The sequence below is a fragment of the Balaenoptera borealis genome, assembly GCF_965194805.1.
Source record: "Balaenoptera borealis genome assembly, chromosome: 1".
Classification (NCBI taxonomy): Eukaryota; Metazoa; Chordata; class Mammalia; order Artiodactyla; family Balaenopteridae; genus Balaenoptera; species Balaenoptera borealis.
Window position 1 is genome coordinate 93,241,390 of NC_138860.1, and position 21,299 is coordinate 93,262,688.

General features: G+C 35.7%; 2 protein-coding genes across 4 annotated transcripts in view; one reads left to right on the forward strand and one right to left on the reverse strand.

Annotated features, from left to right (window-relative positions):
• TSPAN2 (tetraspanin 2) overlaps positions 1 to 6,655 on the forward strand; it is a 42,948-nt gene extending 36,293 nt beyond the window's left edge. Inside the window, exons 8-9 of one of the 3 annotated variants that reach the window (XM_082369708.1) lie at positions 3,064 to 3,150; positions 6,362 to 6,655. In XM_082369708.1, the coding sequence (XP_082225834.1) occupies positions 3,064 to 3,129 (66 nt within the window). In that variant the 3' untranslated portion in view covers positions 3,130 to 3,150; positions 6,362 to 6,655. Of the gene's footprint in view, positions 1 to 3,063; positions 5,478 to 6,361 lie in introns of those variants that run through there. The other 2 variants (XR_014237997.1, XM_082369707.1) reach the window with 2 other exon arrangements.
• TSHB (thyroid stimulating hormone subunit beta) lies at positions 6,339 to 19,376 on the reverse strand. The gene is made up of 2 exons (XM_082369825.1): positions 15,068 to 19,376; positions 6,339 to 14,624 (listed from the first exon to the last, which is right to left on the reverse strand). Exons 1-2 carry the CDS (start codon positions 15,227 to 15,229, stop codon positions 14,370 to 14,372), a joined length of 417 nt encoding a protein of 138 aa, XP_082225951.1. The 5' UTR covers positions 15,230 to 19,376; the 3' UTR covers positions 6,339 to 14,369.
• Between the last annotated feature and the right edge of the window lie 1,923 nt (positions 19,377 to 21,299).

A 21,299-nucleotide genomic window follows, 5' to 3' on the forward strand; every position in this document is an offset into this window, starting at 1 on the left:
AGAAAGAAATAGAAAATATGAACAGACCAATCACAAGTAATGAAATTGAAACTGTGATTAAAAATCTTCCAACAAACAAAAGTCCAGGACAAGATGGCTTCACAGGTGAATTCTATCAAATATTTCGAGAAGAGCTAACACCCACGCTTCTCAAATTCTTCCAAAAAATTGCAGAGGAAGGAACACTCCCAAACTCATTCTGTGAGGCCACCATCACCTTGATACCAAAACCAGACAAAGATACTAAAAAAAAAGAAAATTCCAGACCCATATCACTGATGAATATAGATGCAAAAATCCTCAACAAAATACTAGCAATCAGAATCCAACAACACATTAGAAGGGTCATACACCATGATCAAGTGGGATTTATCCCAGGGATGCAAGGATTCTTCAATATACGCAAATGAATCAATGTGAAACACCATATTAACAAATTGAAGAATAAAAACCATATGATCATCTCAATAGATGCAGAAAAAGCTTTTGACAAAATTCAACACCCATTTATGATAAAAACTCTCCAGAAAGTGGGCATAGAAGGACCTACCTCAACATAATAAAGGTCATATACGACAAACCTATAGCAAACATCATTCTCAATGGTTAAAACCTGAAAGCATTTCCTCTAAGATCAGGAACAAGACAAGGATGTCCACTCTCACCACTATTATTCAACATAGTTTTGGAAGTCCTAGCCATGGCAATCAGAGAAGAAAAAGAAATAAAAGGAATTCAAATTGAAAAAGAAGAAGTAAAACTGTCACTATTTGCAGATGACACGATACTATACACAGAGAATCTTGAAAATTACTAGAGCTAATCAATGAATTTGGTAAAGTTACAGGATACAAAATTAATGCACAGAAATCTCTTGCATTCCTATACACTAATGATGAAAAATCAGAAAGAAATTAAGGAAACACTGCCATTTACCATTGCAACAAAAAGAATAAAATACCTAGGAATAAACCTACCTAGGGAGACAAAAGACCTGTATGCAGAAAACTATAAGACACTGTTGAACGAAATTAAAGATGATACCAACAGATGGAGAGATATAGCATGTTCTTTGATTGGAAGAATCAACATTGTGAAAATGACTATACTACCCAAAGCAATCTACAGATTCAATTCAAACCCTATCAAATTACCAATAGCATTTTTTTACAGAACTAGAACAAAAACTCTTAAAATTTGTATGGATAAACAAAAGACCCTGAATAGCCAAAGCAGTCTTGAGGGAAAAAAAACGGAGCTGGAGGAATCAGACTCCCTGACTTCAGACTATACTACAAAGCTACAGTAATCAAGACAATATGGTACTGGCACAAAAACAGAAACAGAGATCCGTGGAACAGGATAGAAAGCCCAGAGATAAACCCACGCACCTATGGTCAAGTAATCTATGACAAAGGAGGCAAGGATATACAATGGAGAAAAGACAGTCTCTTCAATAGGTGGTGCTGGGAAAACTGGACAGCTACATGTAAAACAATGAAATTAGAACACTCCCTAACACCATACACAAAAATAAACTCAAAATGGATTAGAGACCTAAATGTAAGACCGGACACTATCAAACTCTTAGAGGACAACATAGGAAGAACACTCTGACATAAATCACAGCAAGATCTTTTTTGATCCACCTCTTAGAGTAATGGAAATAAAAACAAAAACAAATTGGACTTAATGAAACTTCAAAGCTTTTGCACAGCAAAGGAAACTACAAACAAGATGAAAAGACAACCCTCAGAATGGGAGAAAATATTTGCAAACGAATCAATGGACAAAGGATTAATCTCCAAAATATATAAACAGCTCATGCAGCTCAATATTGAAAAAACACACAACCCAATCCAAAAATGGGCAGAAGACCTAAATAGACATTTCTCCAAAGAAGACATACAGATGGCCAAGAAGCACATGAAAAGCTACTCAACATCACTAATTATTTGAGAAATGCAAATCAGAACTACAATGAGGTATCACCTCACACCAGTTAGAATGGGCATCATCAGAAAATCTACAAACAACAAATGCTGGAGAGGGTGTGGAGAAAAGGGAACCCTCTTGCACTGTTGGTGGGAATGTAAATTGATACAGCCACTATGGAGAACAGTATGGAGGTTCCTTAAAAAACTAAAAAAAGAATTAGCATATGACCCAGTGATCCCACTACTGGGCATATACCCAGAGAAAACCATAATTCAAAAAGACATGTGCACCCCAATGTTCATTGCAGCACTATTTACAATAGCCAGGTCATGGAAGCAACCTAAATGCCCATCGACAGACGAATGGATAAAGAAGATGTGGTACATATATACAATAGAATATTACTCAACCATAAAACGGAATGAAATTGGGTCATTTGTAGAGACATGGATAGATCTAGAGACTGTCATACAGAGTGAAGTAAGTCAGAAAGAGAAAAACAAATACCGTATACTAACGCATATATGTGGAACCTAGAAAAATGGTACAGATGAACCAGTTTGCAGGGAAGAAATTGAGACACAGATGTAGAGAACAAATGTATGCCCACCAAGGGGGGAAAGTGGTGGGGGGATGGGGGTGGTGGTGTGATGAATTGGGAGATTGGGATTGATATGTATACACTGATGTGTATAAAATGGATGACTAATAAGAATGTGCTGTATAAAAAAATAAATAAAATAAAATTCAAAATTTCAAAAACATATATATATAAATTAGATCTGGGATTAACCTGAAATATAAAATTCTAAAACCAGTAGTGTATGAGTCTTTTATAATTATTAAAAACTGCCCTATAAGCTAGAAATAGAGCCCTTTTCTTAAAGCAGAGTCTTGCTATTTTTTAACAATAATAAAATAGGAATGTATTTTAAGCAGTTAACAGAGGTCTTTAACCAGTAGCCATAATTAAATAGCACATATGAAAGTGCCACTTATATTCAGTAATTATTGGTTATAATTATTTGTTAACATGAGTTAAACATGCAAGCAGTTTGCTGGCCTTTTTTTTAAATCAATTTTCATCATTTGAAAGTCATTAACAAGTGGTTCCTTCTATTTCAGATCTTTGGCATGATATTCAGCATGGTCCTTTGCTGTGCGATACGAAATTCACGAGATGTCATATGAAGCTACTTCTACATGAAAATTGTAATCTAGAGCATACAAATGTCACAGGAGCTGTCTCCTGGCTCATTTTTAATATTCAAAGGACATTAGGATCTAAAATAATTTGCTGTTAATTGTACATTTGCACATGTATGTATGTTTGGCTCATTACTGGTTTACCCCTTGAGTGAATGCCTATGTATGCTGACTGAAGCATATTCATGTGTGATCTGCATGTTTCTGGTATATGCATAATGAAATCTGTTTGCTGGGAATTCCTGATTCTTGTTATGTGAGAGAAACACATATTTAACTCTCAGAAAAAGATCAAAGAGCTTTGATAAACTTTAAAAACTTGGTTATTTAGGAAAAAAATATGATAGTGGGTCAGTTTCTCAGACTCTAGCCATAGGAAGTTAGATACAGAGAATTCAGGGATTTCTAGTTTATGGAAGCAATAAGCTACAGGAATTGAGAGATCATGGTGCAGTGTTAAAAGTAACTGTGTTTGGGTTAGGTGTAAGGGTTTCCTGGGATTTTTTTTATATACATACTCTCCCCAGAATTTAGGACTAAACACATCTGTAAAACTAAATATAGCTTGGAAAATCTAATTTGACTAAGTCATACTTTCCTAGTATTTAAAAAACAAAACAAAACAAAAAAAAACCTTGCTCTGGAAAGAGGTGTCACACAGACAATCACATGCCCTATAAAACTGAGTGTTTTTAGGACTAGAAAGAAAATCTTTTAATAACTTTTTAAGGAAATATTTTTGTTCTTATATAAAGACATTTAAATATTGCTTTATGACTTTCCTTTTCTGACTCTTCTCTGAACTACTGTAACCCCCACATACACAAAAGGGCTATTATCTCCAACTTTTCTGTGTTTCTTCAGATGTAAGCATAGAAAGACTAAAGCAAGAGATCTGGCAGTTGCAAATTGTGGGAAAGAGAATTTTTAGTGGCACTGTATCTTTGAAATACCTCATAACTTGAGTTTACATATTTTCCTAATTTTTTGGTATTTTTCTTATTTATTCACCTAGAGAATTCTTCTTTATAGATTAAGAACTACAGTTTTTGCCACTTAAAATATACTATATCATGAGCATCCTTAGCCAAACCAAAATAAAGAAAAACATCCTCTCCTAGTTTTGTGCACACAACAGAGACAAGCTAAGGAAACAAAAATACACACACAACAGAAATATGTTCCTTCTGTGCAGGTCTCCTATAAAAATAAAATGTTTGTGTTCTTTATGGTCTTGATGCTTCATTGTAACCCCAAATTTACAATCTAAATTGACATATACGTCCATTTTTAAATAGCAACTTGGTACATTTAGTAAATCATGGATTTTTTCAAATTACATTTTAAAAGGCCACACAAAAATGAAAGTATGGGGGACTTTTGGAAACCCCCAAGTAAGTTTGTACTCATGTGAGAACACAAATCTTTGGGTCTGCACTAAAGGAGAGTGTGCACTCCAAGAAAGTTTTACAAAACATTTTGCTGAGAACACGTAACCATTTGAAATAATCTCACTCCTACAGGGAACCACATTTCTCCTGCCATACTTGCTACTGCTACTAACTGTGGAGGAAGATTTCTAGGAAAAAAGTCAGACTGGAAGCAAGCCAAAAATTTAATTGTGCATGGCTACTTTGCTGTGTCTGTAGCTAACAGAAAGATTATTTTAAGAAACTCACTTCATGAAATAGATGTTTCTACCCTGGTAGTTGAGAAGTAGAGCTTTTTAAGTAAAGAACAAAAAGCCACCATCTCTCTTGGTGGCTTATTTCACCTGTCTGCCTGAAGACAGGAAACAGGCTTAAGGGCATACTTAGGTTTCTTCCAGCTCAGAATCTTCTGGGATTCAACAAAAGTGAGTTTCATTCTATATCTGAATTAACCTTAAAGAAGTCTAGCTAAAAGTGGAAGAGTAGAGATTTGTTCCATATGTGATTAAAGTGTGACTTTTGGGAGTAATTTTTCTAAAATATGTGCCATGAGTAAAATTAGAGAATTTCATCTCTGAGTGAGGGTAGAATTATATACATATATATCTTGAATCTACATATGCATCTTGAATATATATCTCTTGAATATATATACATATATAACTTGAACATATGTATACGTGTATGTGTGTGTATATATGTATATACACACACATACATGTATACATATATGTGTACATATATATACACACACGTATAAAGTTTTGGTTATATCTGTTTACCTGACCTAATTTGAGATCAGGCCCAAAGATTTTCTTAAATGTATGGTGCCAAGGCACAGAATTAAAACTTCTTGATGAAATATTTTAACTTATTTCAAATTAAATTTTCTATGTACCAGAATTTCTTGTTTGATTTATCTTAAAATCCTGTTATATCTTTATACACACTCATTCAACTTATCTAAATGCCTAACTATCAATCAACCCAAATAATATGGTGAAAAAAGGAAAGAGTAGTAACCTTTCTATAGTGTTACTAATAGCAGCTGGGCTTAAAAACAACACTCTAACAAAGTTATCGCATATAGTTATATTTCAATTGATATTGTTTCACCTGAATTACACCTCTTCTCCCCAGAGTAGCTCCTTTGTCATCCATAGTACAACCTGTAAAATTACACACTGATACAGAGGCCAGTGTAACCGCCCGTGCAGTCATCAATGACAGGTGCTCTCCTTTCCCCTGTGAGCAGTGCCAGTAGGTTTGGCGTGGTGAGAATGAGGCTCCTGGAAAGATGGCAGTGAAGGAGATAGCATATTTTCCCTTCTGAAGTAAGTTTATCAGAGATTAAAAGGAAGAGACCCCCTCCGTGTCATGGGTAAAATGTGGTTTCCATGGCCCCAAGGGCAGCCCTTGAGTATTCAGGAGGTGCACCCCAGCTTTCCCGGTTCACCACTCCCATGTAACCACCAGCCCCTTGATTTCAGCAGCCCCATTTTCCCCACCCCTAGGAGGGAGCACTAGTGAACCCTTGAATCTAGTCATTTAACTACATCATCTTAGTTTGGGCTCATCAACATCAAATTTGTGTTAAGGTATATTTTAAGACAGACAAATGGTTTCTATTTTCTTTCAACAAGAATTTTTTTTTTTCTATAAAATGTACTTGTGAGGTACTGTATGTAGGTGTCTTTTGAAAGGTAAAAAGACTACAATGCAAAATGTTGTTATTAATCATTTTGTTGGTTTTCTCATTTTAGCAACAACCACTAAATACATTTCAGGAATCCACTATTCAGATGGCTATCTCCTGCGGACATGGAATACATGAAGAATAGAAGTAATATGTCCTGAATGTTGCAAAGCAAAATCTATGCTGATTTCACAAAGTTTTTAGCTAATATGCCAGAAACACTTCCAAAACTTTGGTGTTGTTTTTGTTTTTGTCCTGTATAATTTATGATGGTTTTACTTATATTAAATAGAAGAAATTTAAATTAAATTAAAAGAAATAACCAACAAAGTGCCTAGCATGCCTGACACTAATGAATATTACCTATTGTTACAATTATTATGTTTATGAGTTTTTGTTAATTATAAATCAAACATGTGTAATTGTGTATAACTAAAGATACTCTTGCATGATACCAAATACCTATTTGAACACATTCATTTGCTGAATTAATGAATAGTTTTTTATATATTTCCCAATTCTATTTTAATTTAAAGACTATATATCAAGAGCCATAGCTACAGTTCCTATATTTTTCTCTGGGCCTACTCTGCCTTGTAATTCTCTGGGCCTGCTCTGCCTTGTAAGATGCAACCCATTCTAATATTAGAATTGTTTTCTTACTTTGTTTTGGAACTACTATTTTGTACACTTGAAAAAACTCTTTATAAGAATGCTGATATGCTAAGATGAACAAGACAAGTCTCTGTCCTCAAGGAGGTTAGAGTGGAAAAAAGGCAAGTATAATTACCATGAGGTAAGTGCTATGATAATCATTAACCCAGAGTGGATCCATTCAACCTTGGGAAGGATGGTCAGAGGAAAAAGGTTTCCTGAATTTTGAGGTCACCACACTGAGTCCTGAAGAACCCATACAAATGAGTCAAGTAAAAAGTAATAGAGGTAGAAAAGAAAAGGGGATTACTGAGGAACAGTATGAAGAAGGCCCTGAAACAGAGAAAGCATGGAAACATTCAAAGAGGGAAGGTCAAGAACTGAGTTGATAAAGGGCCCTGTTAAACTGTGCTAAGGAATCTTAGGTTTTGTACAGAGGTCCTTGGGAAATTTTTAAACAAAATCAAATTAATTTGATTAATTGATTTTAATCAAATTAATTTTTACAAAATCAAATTTCAGCCTTTTAAAGATTACTCAGCTTTAGTATAAACAATGATTGGAGGGCAAAGGCCAGAGTCATGAGGATTTCTAACTAATGAACTGCAAATTCTACCAAGAAGTAGTAGACAGATGCAAGAGAAATTGAGGGAAAGAGGAACCTAGAGTCATGCCTAGGTTTCTTGGCAGCTGGAAGATAGTGGTGTACAGGAGGAAAAGCAGATTGTAGTGATGATGCAAGTTGGAGATGACTACAGGACATCCAAGAGGATATATAAACAGGCACTGGATATATGACTCTGAAGCTCAGGAAAGAAGTCTAGACTAGAACTGTAGTTGAGGAATCTGCAACATAAAAGTAGTAATGCCCAGATTTGAACAATATGAGCCACCTCTCATATTTAAGATTTCAGTGATAAAGTTTAAAAAATTATAATCTCCTACTCTAGTAAGATAAAAGCCCCAAACAATTCTTTACTCCCCATGCATTTCTTAATCTCAGACTGGAGTGTCTCTTAGCTACCTGCATTCCTTCAATAGCTGCCATCTAAACTGTCTTTTAATGCAATGAGTGTAATTCCTTAGGACAACCAAGGTCGAATGAATACAAATTGAAGTTTCTCGTATGCTCTACATTTAAGTGTCCACAAGGTCAACAGGACACATAAGATTATCACAACACTAGCCCTTCCTTCACAAAGTTTATAACCTTCACCCCTACAGCACCAAGCAAAATTACATTCCCAGAAGGAAGTATAGTCCAGAACTATATTACTGTTGCCTGCTAAACACCACAGCATAGATTTTGAGTCATCTTAGAGAAAAGGGGTATAAAGCCATGACAGGAGAAAATGTTGACTTCAGCCTCATTAGGACTGGTTATAAATGCCATGGTTGTATTACATTGAGACTCCAGATATGTGACCTCCACTGGGCCCTCTAGGGAAGCAGAAAGGTCAGGGAAGATCAGGACTAAAAATTGTCCTGAATGTTGGACTATTAACAAGTCTTTGTTGACCTTACTGAAAACAGTTTCAAGGGAAGATAGGAGTGGAAGTCAAATTGTAATGGGTTAAGAAGAGAATGAGAAGTGAGGAAGTAAATATTTAGTGTAAGGTTCTTGCTCTGGTCTGATTGTTTCTCCCTAAAATTCATATGTTGAAATCCTAATGCCCATTGTGATAGTATTAGGAGGTGGGGTCTTTGAGAAGTGCCTAGGTCATGAGGGTGGAGCCCTCATGAATGGGATTAGTGTTCTAATAAAAAGAAACCCTACAGAGATCCCTTGCCCCTTCCACCAAGTGAGGACACAGTAAGAAGGAGCCAGCTATGAAGCAGGAAGAGCTCTCACCAGAACATGACCATGCTGGCACCATGACCTTGAACTTCCCAGCTGGAAGAGCTGTGAGAAATAGATTTTTGTCATTTATAAGCTACCCAATCTGTGGTATTTTGCTATAGCAGCCCAAACAAAGACAGGGCTATTTCACAAAGAACCTGGAATAAGAATTCAAGGAGAGAGAGGTAAATAAATATAAGGTTGCACAGGGTCGAGAGAGAGCTGTTTGCTTGTTTTTGCTTTTGCTTTTTTTTTTTCTTTTTTTTTTGGATGAGAAGCCATTCAAGGATGCTTTATACTGAAGCAAAGGAGTCCATAAAGAGGAAGCAAGAGAAGATAGAAGAGGAAACAGCAAGGTCCTGGAGGAAATGGAGGATGGGATGAGGAGCATCTTTTGAAACTAGTGGAAAAGATGCTGAAGCAATCAGTAATTTTCAGTTGAAAAAGTGTCAGAAACCCAACTCTAGCTTAAGCAGAACAGGAAAGTTATGATTTCTTTAAGGGTTGAAGCTGGCTTCACATTAGACCTACTGATATCAGAAGGTCTCCCTTTCCTCACTCTCTTGTTCTTCTCTGGGTTGGCTTTATTCTCAGGCTGGCTGTTTCTAGGAGATGCCAAAGATGGCTAGCAGTGGCTCTAGGTTCACATTCTAGCAGCTTAGAAACCCCAACAGGCCAAGCACTCCTCTTTGTCCAACAGTTACAGTTAAAGCCCTGAGACTGACTCCTACTGGAAGAGATTAGGTCATATGTCCCCCCCTTAATCAGTCAGGCTTGGTTGAGCTTAAGTAGCATGCCTACCTCCATCAGCTCCACTCAAACCATTTGACTTGGAAAAGGGTGGGGGGAGAGCCCCCAAAGGAAAATCAAGGTGCAGCTACCAAAGGAAGGGACATGGATGTTAGCCAGGCAAAAATGGTAGGTGAAAGGAGGGTAATAGAAGTAGGGAAAGTGAGACAGAGTTGTGTTAAAAGATAAGTAAGAATCGGCTAAAAGAAATGAGAGGGTAAGGAAGAACCCAACACAGAACATTAGAACTAGAGTGGAAGATACCATGATATAAGAATTTTTATGGCACTTAAACTCAGACTTGCTGCTCAATAAAGGGGGGAGAGGTAATTTCTTATATAAAAAAACAACCTTTTAAAAATTGAGGTATAATTGACATACATTATATTACTTTCAGGTGTACAAAATAATGATTCAATATTTGTAAATATTTCAAAATAATCACCACAATAAGTCCAGGTAACATCTGTCATCTCACATAGTTACAGAATTTTTTCTTCTGATGAGAACTTTCAAGATTTACTCTCTTAGCAACTTTCAAATATGCAACACAGTATTATTAACTACAGTCGCCATGCTGTACCTCCCCATGACTTATTTATTTTATAACTGGAAGTTTTTTCCTTTTGACCCCCTTCATCCATTTCACCTACCTCCCCACCCTCCACCTCTGGCAACCACCTACCTGTTATCTTTTTCTATGGGCTTTTTTGGGGTTTTTTTCCCCACATATAAGTGAAATCAAATGGCAGTGATTGGCAGTCTTTCTCCATCTGACTTTTTCACTTATAATACACTCGGGGTCCATCCATGTTGCCGAAAATGGCAAGATTTCCTTTTTGTCTGCTGAGCAGTAGTCCATTATGTATATCTACCACATCATTAACCATTCGTCTATCAATGGACGCCTAGGTTGTTTCCAAATCTTGGCTATTGTAAATAGTGCTGCAATGAACGTAGGGGTGCATGTATCTTTTCCAGTTAATATTTTCATTTTCTTCAGATAAATATCCAGATGTGGAATTGCTGGATCATATGGTAGCTCTATTTTCCATTTTTTTTAAAGGAAACTCCATACAGTTTTCCATAATGGCTCCACGAGTTTATAACCCCACCAACAGTGTACAAGCGTTCCTTTTTCTCCTTGTTATTTGTTGTCTTTTTGACAATAGCTATTCTAACAGGTGTGAGATGGTATCTCATTGTGGTTTTTATTTGCATTTCCCTGAAGATTAGTGATATTGTACATCTTTTCATGTACCTGTTGGCTGTCTGCATGTATTCTTTGGAAAAAATGTCTATTCAGGTCCTCTGCCCATTTTCCAAATCAAGCTGTTCATTTTTCTGTTTTTTTCAATGTCGAGTTACATGAATCTTTGTATATTTGGGATATTAACCCCTTATGGGATATATTGTTGGCAAATACCTTCTCCCATTTAGTAGGTTGCCTTTTTATTTTGTTGATAGTTTCCTTTGCTGTGCAGAAGCTTTTTAGTTTGATGTAGTTTATTTATTTTTGCTTTTGTTTCCATTGTCTGAGGAAACAGATCAAAAAAAATTATTGCTAATACCAATGTCAAAGAGCATACTGCCTACATTTTCTTCTAGGAGTCTTATGGTTTCAGGTCTTACGTTTAAGTCTTTAATCTATTTTGAGTTGATTTTTGTATATGGTGTGAGAAAGTAGTCCAGTTTCATTCTTTTGCATGTAGACGTCCAGTTTTCTCAACACCATTTATTGAAGAGGCTGTCCTTTCCCCATTGTATAGTCTTGGCTCTTTTGTTGTATATTAATTGACCATATATACATGGTTTTATTCTGAGCTCTCTATTCTGTTCAATTGATTTAGTGTCTTTTTTTAATGCCAATACCATACTGTTTTGATTACTATAGCTTTGTAATATAGTTTGAAATCAGGACAGATGATGCTCCAGCTTTGTTCTTCTTTCTCAGGATTGCTTTGGCTATTTGAGGTCTTTTGTGGTTCTGTACAAATTTTAGAATTGTTTGTTCTAGTTCTGTAAAACATGGCATTGGAATTTTGATAAAGATTGCATTGAATCTGTAGATCACTTTGGGTAGTATGGACATTTATTTGAACAATATTAATTCTTCCAATCCATGAGCACAGACTATCTTCCCACTTATTTGTGTCTTCTTCATGTTCTTTCATTAGTGTCTTATAGTTTTCAGTGTACAGGTCTTTTACCTCCTATTTATTTTTGATGTAACTGTAAATAGGACAGTTTTGTTAATGTTTCTGTTAGTTTATTACTAGTATATATAAATGCAACCAATTTCTGTACATGATTTTGTATCCTGCAATTTTACTAAATTCATTTATTAGTTCTCACAGTTTTTTGATGGAGTCTTTAGGGTTTTCTATATACAATATCATGCAGTAATGACCATTTTACATTTTCATTTCCAATTTGGATGTCTTTTATCTTTTTCTTGCCTACTTTCTCTGGCTAAGACTTCCAATATATTGGTAAGAGTGAATATTCTTGTATTGTTCCTCTTCTTAGAGAAAAAGTTTTCATCGGTATGATGTTAGCTGTGGGCTTGCATATATGGCCTTTATTATGTTGAGGTACATTCCCTTTAAAAGAGAACTTTTATTACTTGAAGTTCCTATTATCAGGAAGCATCACACAGTTCCCTGCCAATATATCATCTTGGTACATTCACTTACTTCTAAAGAGTTTGGCCATTAGAAAAGCAGAGATTGCTGCTGCACCAATCCCAAATCCACTTAGTTATGAAAGAACTCTTTATATTTCAAAGTTAAATGAGAAACAAGAGGGACTCTTTTTAAAGAACTGAATCTCAAACTTCCTCTGCCCAAAACTGACTTATTAAACTTCAGGTTGAATTAAAGACCAGTTCAGAAGATGTTCCAAAATTTCCATCTTTCTCTTCTCACACAAGCAATAATTCTTCACTTCCCCATCTCTAAGTTCTCTATTCATTCTCCCACTTCTAAACCCAAAGAATACTAATACATTCCAAAATAGCATTTCCATATACCCAAGTTTCTGGATCCAGTTGAGGTAAATTTTTGGTCATGCCAATTCCTAAGCTCCTTTCTAAGGCTTCTTTGCCTTGGACAACTCCATTTTCAAAAGTAGTTTAATATAATTTACATATGCATCTAATCCAAATGGACTGCCTTCAGTGGAAGGAAACAAGTTGTCTCTAATGCACCCATTCTAGGGCTCCATGGTGGTACAGGCCACCACACCCATGTCCAGGCCTAGCCTCCTCCCTGAAGGTTGAGGAAGCCCATTTAATGAATGTCTTCTGAGCTGGACTGTTTATAAGGGGCCTCACTGAACCCCATAGCCTTTCCACAGCTCAAGTCCTTGGAAAACATTTTTCAGATTCTGTGAAAGTCATATGTGATTAGTGCCAGTTAGGTTTGAACATTAGACTTTTTACTCATTAATCAAAAATCTATATTTGATATACAGTTTTCAGAGGGAATGTTTTAATCCTACAGATTTAAGTGTCCATGTTGTCAAGTGATATGAGAACCCAAAACCCCAGATTAATATTTGGAGATCATGATAACATTGACTTCAGATATTAAGGTAAGAATAATGTGGATTCATGACTTTGTATATAAATGTACAACTATTCTGTCCCCATTGACAGAACACGGGTTTGGTACTAATCCATCTACACCACCTTAGCATCCCCCCCGGACACTGTCACTCTGCAGGCATTTACAACATGTGCCCAGATGAATGCAACCAATGACTAGGATATAACAAAGACAACCGGCCCTGCTGACAATTGATGTTTACCCAATGGCAGCAATTTGGATGGAGAGAAATGGGAAAATATAGGATAAGTCATCTTTTTTGAGGTCAAGTCTGCAGGGCACTAGGTCTGTCTCACTTCACACAGCTATTGAAACCAAACTCTCATGAAAGAGTACCTAAGGAAGGAAGAGAAAAATAAACCACTCACTAAGCACATTTACTGGAAAACAGTGTTTAACTATTGAAGGTTTAGGTTAGAATTTAGGATGATTCCTCTCTGTTAGATCCCTTAGCACTCTACCACTATTCCTAAAATCTTTCATAATCATACTAGTTTTTCATGACATCGAAAGCCAAAACAGGGTAAGTTGCTGGAAAGTGTCTCAAATTACCTTAAAGACTACAAAGGATTTAGACTTCTACATGTAAAATGATCGTGGCCTCTTTTCTAGGCTTTTGGAGTATAACTTTCATAAGTCAGTAGGCCCACCAGAGTAATTAAATTAAATAGATTAAAATATACTGTTTACTGAGTTTTAGTGAAGTTTTATCTTGTGTATTTGAATGACAGGATAAAGTAGTATATTGCAGATTTCATATATTCCTTACTCTCCTTCTCTACTCCAGCCCCGTTTCAGCCTTTGGAAGTAGGTGTCTCCAGTACGCTGACGCCATATGTTCCTTCAGCCGCTGATCACATTACTCTGTAGCTTTCCCATATTCATTTTCTATGTCAAGACAAACCTCGTGGCCCTCTGTTAAGAGAGCCTGATTAAGGCTGTCTTTCATTAGTATTTCAGGTTCCTGTTCTCCATTTTACCTGCACTCTGCCCTTTCATGTGGAAACCATCCTTCATATGAGCTGGAAATTCTCTTTCACTCACTTTTTCTTCTAAAGCCCTTAAGCTCGCTAATGCATAAACGGGTATGAGTATGGATGAAATAATACTCAAATGTACACATGGTGTTGTGAAATATATCGATATTTTATTAGTTTTATTCCAGGTAAACACATTTAACCAAATTGCAAATTACATCGCAATTGAAGTTAGATAGAAAATCCCACCACATAGGACTTCTGAGGTTTGGTACAGTAGTTTGTTTTGATGGCCTCATGTATACAATCACTATAGTCAGTATTACACTTGCCACACTTACAGCTTATAGCTACAGGGTAGGAGAAATAAGGAGTAACATGGCGTGGGCATCCTGGTATTTCTACAGTCTTGTACATGAAGTCTCTATATGTACAAACATCCTGGGACAGAGCATATTTGGGAAGAAACAGCTTGCCATTGAAGTCCTGAGGAAAGAATTAAAAAAGGAGCATACTGTGATAGGACTTTAGAAAATATATAGATAATGGAAACAGATACAAATCAATTCACTTATATTCCTTTGTCACAATCAGGACTGGAGGAGGATTCCTTAGTTCCATTCCCTGGTACTAACTCAACATATCCACACTAAATCCCATAGAGACAAAAGTGGCACCCCCTCTTTTACCTTATATCATGAGAACAAGATAAGTTTTAAATAGATTTTGGAAGTAAAACTGTTATAAAATTATCTGTATCCACTCTGCTGAGTAGATACTGTAACCTGTGTACTCTACCTCTACAGAGCCAATAACCATCAGATTTTGGAAATGAGGTTGTGTTTTATCTCATTTTCTCTCTGGATAGAATAGGACTGAGTCTAGGTTTATCTAATTTTCAGCTAAAAGAAGTGAAATGAACTACATACCCGTGTCATACAATATCCAGCACAGATGGTGGTGTTGATGGTTAGGCAGTAAGCACACTCTTTCCTTTCGACATGCATCATATACTCAGTTGGAATACAAAAAGCCATTGCTTGCCCACATGCAAGGCCAAAAAGCATGGACATCAGGAAGATAGCAGTCATGCTAAATCAAAGATAAAATTAAAGAATCTATTACATGTATCCTTTAGGACATTCAGAAGGGACATTCAGAAAGAGCTATAATGTGTGTGTATGTGTGTGTGTGTATAAATATATATATTTATTGAATGCCTACTATGTCCTGGGCCCTATATTAGGTGTTTTTACATAGTTAATACTCTCAGTAACCTTTCTTTATACACTTAGATGTGGCTATGATCCACATACCCCATAGTGACAGAGCTCACATAGTGAAAGTCCTGCTTGCAAGTGCCACTTAGCTCCACTGGGCAGTGAAATGGCAAGCCTGAAACACTATAACAGAAAAGTGGCAGGGACACATATGTCAACTAAGTACAAAATAATTCATTCAATGGAAACAATCAAAATACCTGCCTTTATCATTATAAGAAGTGAGTTAACAGGCTTCAGTAAGGGCTTTCCCAGAAATGTGCTTTTCTAAAAACTTTGGTTCAATAGCTTAAAAGGCCAACAAACTGGTCATAATAAGAAAAGGCAAAGAAATCAAGGAAGTGCATAATCAAACTTCAGTACCAGCTCAATGCAAACAGTCTTGCATATGATTCTACCCAATGCCTGTCAAGAAAGACAAGGCTAAAGGTCAACTAAAACTACCACTGGTGTTAAGGGGCTAACCCAGAAATCTAAAAACCCTTCTTCTCAACCCTTAGGATATCCTTTAAGGTTGAAAGAATTAGAGTTGGAAAAATAAAATTATTTTACTCAGAAGTTGTATGGAACTCATTATCTTAAAAAGATTGTGGAGGCAAAAAATACAGATTGACACAATGAGAATAATACAATCAAGGATGACAGGTCCACTGTAAGTTAGCCAGGAAAGTAAAATAAGTTTTGGGTACACGGAAGACAACAGAGGATCCACTGTGCCTCAGGCAGAACACGTATCTCTATAGAGCCTGTCTGATGAAGAATGTGTTCACTATCAACTGGACTTTGTAATGAGTTGGATAATGTTATGACTTATAATTATTTAAGTTTTGCTACTGAGAGAGGGTAATCAAGTTTCAGACTTTTGGATGTAAGTTGATCACTTCAAAGATTGTACAGTTAGCTAGGCATATTTGGATTTTTTTCCTTCTCAAGTATCATTGTCAGAAAAGAAAATACATATCTTAATGGAGTAGTATTACCTTTGAACACAAACTTGTTTTATTATTCTATTAAATAAATTATAATTCATTAAATGTTGTTATTCAATCATGAAAAATGTATCAAGATTTTTCTCAATTTTTTTCTCAGATCTATCAATTATATCCCAAGAGCATCTTTAAGCTACATACACTGAAACTTCCATTAACTGAAATCTCATAGACTCTGCCTCAGTTAACAAGAATTTTTGTCTTTAATCAGCTCATAGAAAAAAATGAAACCACATTCAACAAGCTACCAGGTATTTATTTTAAATGTCAACTTCCAGAGATTAGTGGCCATTCCAACCAGTCTCCTATTTGGAGAATGAGAATTGCTGATAAATTAGACAAACATCTATTGAGCATTTAAAGTAGGCACTGACAGACACAAAATGGATAAGCTATGGTCTTTGACCTCAAGGGCTGACAGTCTAGTGAAGGAGATAACTATGAAAACTAATAATAAAAATACATATTGTTTAACTGATAACACCAAATGTTGGTGATGATTTTGAGCAACTAGAACTTCCACATGTTGCTGGTGGGATGGTAAAATGGTACATACAAATATTTTGAAAATCAGTTTGATTGTTTCTTATAAAACTAAACATACACTTAACTGATGACCCAGCAATTCTATTCCTAGATAGTCACTCAAGATAAATAAGAACAAATGTTAACAAAAAGTAGGTAGTGTTTTAAGTGCTCTGAACGACTTGAAATTATGACTGACACCCACAATAATCAAAGATTTTTTTTTTCCTATATAGACAAGGAAGTGAACTAACCCATTAAGAAGTGTTTTCTGGTGAATACTTTCAAATAAAATTTGCATATTTAAGCATTCCTTGGAGGTTTTTTGGTATTTCAATCACGGAGCAAAGTTATAAGAATTCCTTGCTCATGGAGTCTGGTTTTCTCAGTGCTTCACAAATGTGAGCTCCCTCTGTGGTATAGAGCTGGTTCCATTATTTTAGAGCCACAGACTTAGAGGATCCTCTGCAGGATCTTAAAAATATCGACTGAGGGACTTCCCTGGTAGTCCAGGGGTTAAGACTTCACCTTCCAATGCAGTGGGTGCGGGTTCGATCCCTGGTCAGGGAGCTAATATCCCACATGCCTTGCGGCCAGAAGACATAAAACAGAAGAAATATTGTAACAAATTCACTAAAGACTTTAAAAATTGTCCACATCAAAAAAAATTGACTGAGTAAATGATATAAAATATTCACCTGTCATGATCATATGGTTCTTGCCCATCTAGCCAGCCAGCTACTGAATTTTTGCCTTAGGAAATAATTAACTTCACATATTTTAACTTTTAGCTCTATGATCTATATAAAATAGATATGTGCTGACCTAGTGGTGAGAATATTGGTCCTGGAGTTAAGGAACAGAATTCTATTTCAAGATCTCCCATGGATCTATGAGAAATCGACTAAAATATTGAATCTATCTGGGCCTAATTTCCCCATCTGCAAAACAGAAAAAGACAAGTACACCTGATCCTTTTTAAAACTGTAGAATAAAAAACAGTTTTGGAACTTTTACCCATTGTTGTCATATTCATTATGGCCACTTTACATTGTTCTGAAGTTCCTCTTATAAATGTAAAACTCCAAATTAACAAAAAGAAAAATTAAAAGTGCTGAATCATCAGCAGCAGTAGCTATATAACTTAGTAAAGAAAGTAAGAATTATTCTTCCTCCTTTATTGCAAATAGTAAAACTTCACCCAAAGAATCTTTCTGGGGCTCAATTTCTTCAGCTGTAAAGAAAAGGCTTAGAACCACAAGATGATCAGGAAGGACTTTTCAGCACAAATAGACTATGATCCTATGTGATAAATTAGTGTCCGGTCCCTGGTCTAAGAGATAGTGATCTAGAATTATGCTTTCAGATTTTATTGCAATTGTGTGTAACTGAGAAATTAAGAAATTTGACCTTCATTTTTCCATATACTCCTTCCTAAAATCATAATAAGTATAAAATAATACATGTGAAGCACTTGGAATGCTACAGAAGACTATGTAACTATATAATATTGAGTATATAAATCAGTGTTAGTTAATACCTCCCTAGATGATCTGCCACAGTTTCTCCTTTATTGTCACCTGGATTCTCATCCTCTGCAACTTAATTGCCTCTTTTAAAATCATTCATAAATGATTTATTGAGCACCTAAACACAGAGGTGTGATTTTAGGCCCTAAATAATGAGAGATGCCCTTTTCAGTGCCATGACCACTATGTCTACACTTTCAACATTTGTACTTATTCCAAGATATCCTCTGTCCTTTGCCCCTTACCCAGCCTTTTCTCTCATCTTTTTCTTCTCACTACCTTCATTCTTAAGCACATTTCTCTCTTCTCTGCTAATTGCCTTCACCAATCTTTTCTCCCCAAATCCCTTACTGTGCTATGAAAAGAATCAATTGCCCACCCTGTGAACTCCAGGAAGTTCACTAAAGCAATATATTTTTCTAGAGAGCAAAATGTACTATAAGTCAGGTGTGTGCTTTGAAAACTATCCAAGGGGGTTTAGCTATAACTAAAACAATAAAGAGTAAATTACCTCTGCAGGTACCCAAAACTGAATTTATTCCCAACTTTTCTCAAAAGTACATTATCATCAAAGATAACCATTAGTAATTGACAGGATTTAATACACAGATGATTTAACTGATTAGAACATTTAAATCACATGTAAATCGTAAGGGAAGGCCATGAATATCAATCAGCCTTCATTAGGGAATTGACCAATTTTTCCTTTTCTTTGAAGTCAGTAGAATATTTTCTTATCCTTACATATGTAGTTCATTCATCTTCACCTATCACTGAACAATTTTGGAGCAATAACTAGAATTTCTAGAGCCTAGCAAAGCAAATTGTCCCTCAGCATTTGCCATTTTTAAATAAATGTTAAAATGATGAAAATGAAAATAATTTAGAATAACAACATTTCATTTCACAATGCCTTCTCAGTGTAGACACCTACCTTACTTTGCATTGGGGAGCTGATGCTGTAATGACCCAGACTAAAAGCTCTTGGTTCATTTTATACCCTTCAGGATAATTCCTCTCTGATCTTCTTGTTTATATAATCACGTTTGAATTACTGCTTCCTTATCTAAAAACCATCTATTGAAAATTCATACTGAACCCCAAATAAAATGTGTTTAGACAAACAATTTCACAACATCTTCCTCTGGAAACTCTGACATTATTGCAGCATGAATTTCCTTTTCTCCTATTTCAAAATAAAATTACCCTTGTAAATATATCCTTTATTAATATTTATTAATAAAGGAGAAAAACACAGAAGGATAAAAAACAAATTCAAAACAAAAAACCCTTAAACATCATCTGAGTAAGTCTTGGGAATGAAAATTTTGGGGGGCTTGAGTGCCCCAAATTTTACCTAAATGTTCATCTAGAGGTATATACAATTATTGCTCATCTATACAGCAAAGGTAACTTCTTTATGGTAATCCAGGACAATTGGCATACATCTTGTTGATTAAAACCTCCCCAAAATTAGTTCAAAATATTTGTTTTTTCTTTGGATTTAAAAAATAATAAGTAAAATTTACATGTGGGAAACAATAGTCATTTAAGTAAATGGCCAAATATTTTGAGATGTCAAAATGATTGAGCGCAAATCCTGGCTCTGCCATTTACTAGTTATATGACTTTAGCATGCTTGAGCTCTCTTTACTTCAGTTTCTTTACCTATTTAAAGATAATACCAGTTTCTTAAGAACTGCTTTTGCTGCATCCCATAGGTTTTGGGTTGTTGTGTTTTTGTTGTCTTTTGTTTCTAGGTATTTTTTGATTTCTTCTTTGATTTCTTCAATGATCTCTTGGTTATTTAGTAGCATATTGTTTAGCCCCCATGTGTTTGTGTTTTTTATGTTTTTTTCCCTGTGATTGATTGATTTTTAATCTCATAGCATTGTGGTCAGAAAACATGCTTGATACAATTTCAATTTTCTTAAATTTTCCGAGGCTTGATTTGTGACCCAAGATGTGATCTATCCTGGAGAACATTCCATGTGCACTTGAGAAGAAAATGCATTCTGCTGCTTTCAGATGGAATGTCCTATAAATATCAATTAAGTCTATCTGGTCTAATGTGTCATTTAAGGCTTGTGTTTCCTTATTAATTTTCTGTCTGGATGATCTATCCATTGGTATAAGTAGAGTGTTAAAGTCTCCCACTATTACTGTGTTACTGTCCATTTCCCCTTTTATGGCTGTTAGCATTTGCCTTATGTATTGAGGTGCTCCTATGTTGGGTGTATAAATATTTACTATTGCCATCATCAAAAAATCTACAAACAATAAATCCTGGAGAGGGTGTGGAGAAAAGGGAACCCTCTTGCACTGCTGGTGGGAATGTTAATTGATACAACCATTATGGAGAACAGTATGGAGGTTCCTTAAAATACTAAAAATAGAACTACCATATGACCCAGCAATCTCACTACTGGGCATATGCCCAGAGAAAACCATAATTCAGAAAGACACATGCACCCCAATGTTCATTGCAGCACTATTTACAATAGCCAGGACATGGAAGCAACCTAAATATCCATCAACAGAGGAATGGATAAAGAAGATGTGGTACACATGTACAATGGAATATTACTCAGCAAGAAAAAGGAACAAAACTGGGTCATTTGTAGAGACATGGATAGACCTAGAGAGTGTCATACAGAGTGAAATAAGCCAAAAAGAGAAAAACAAATATCATATATTAATGCATATATGTGGAATCTAAAAAAATGGTATTGATGATCTTATTTGCAAAGCAGAAATAGAGACACAGATGTAGAGAACAAACGTATGGATACCAAGGGGGAAGGGGGGGTGGGATGAACTGGGAGATGAGGATTGACA

Bases quoted from the DNA above. Each gene is read 5' to 3' on its own strand.
- TSHB (XM_082369825.1), bottom strand. From the start codon at position 15,229: ATGACTGCTATCTTCCTGATGTCCATGCTTTTTGGCCTTGCATGTGGG. The intron at 14,625-15,067 runs GTATGTAGTTCA...TTCTTTCCTCAG, and splicing joins CTGGATATTGTATGACACGG to GACTTCAATGGCAAGCTGTT.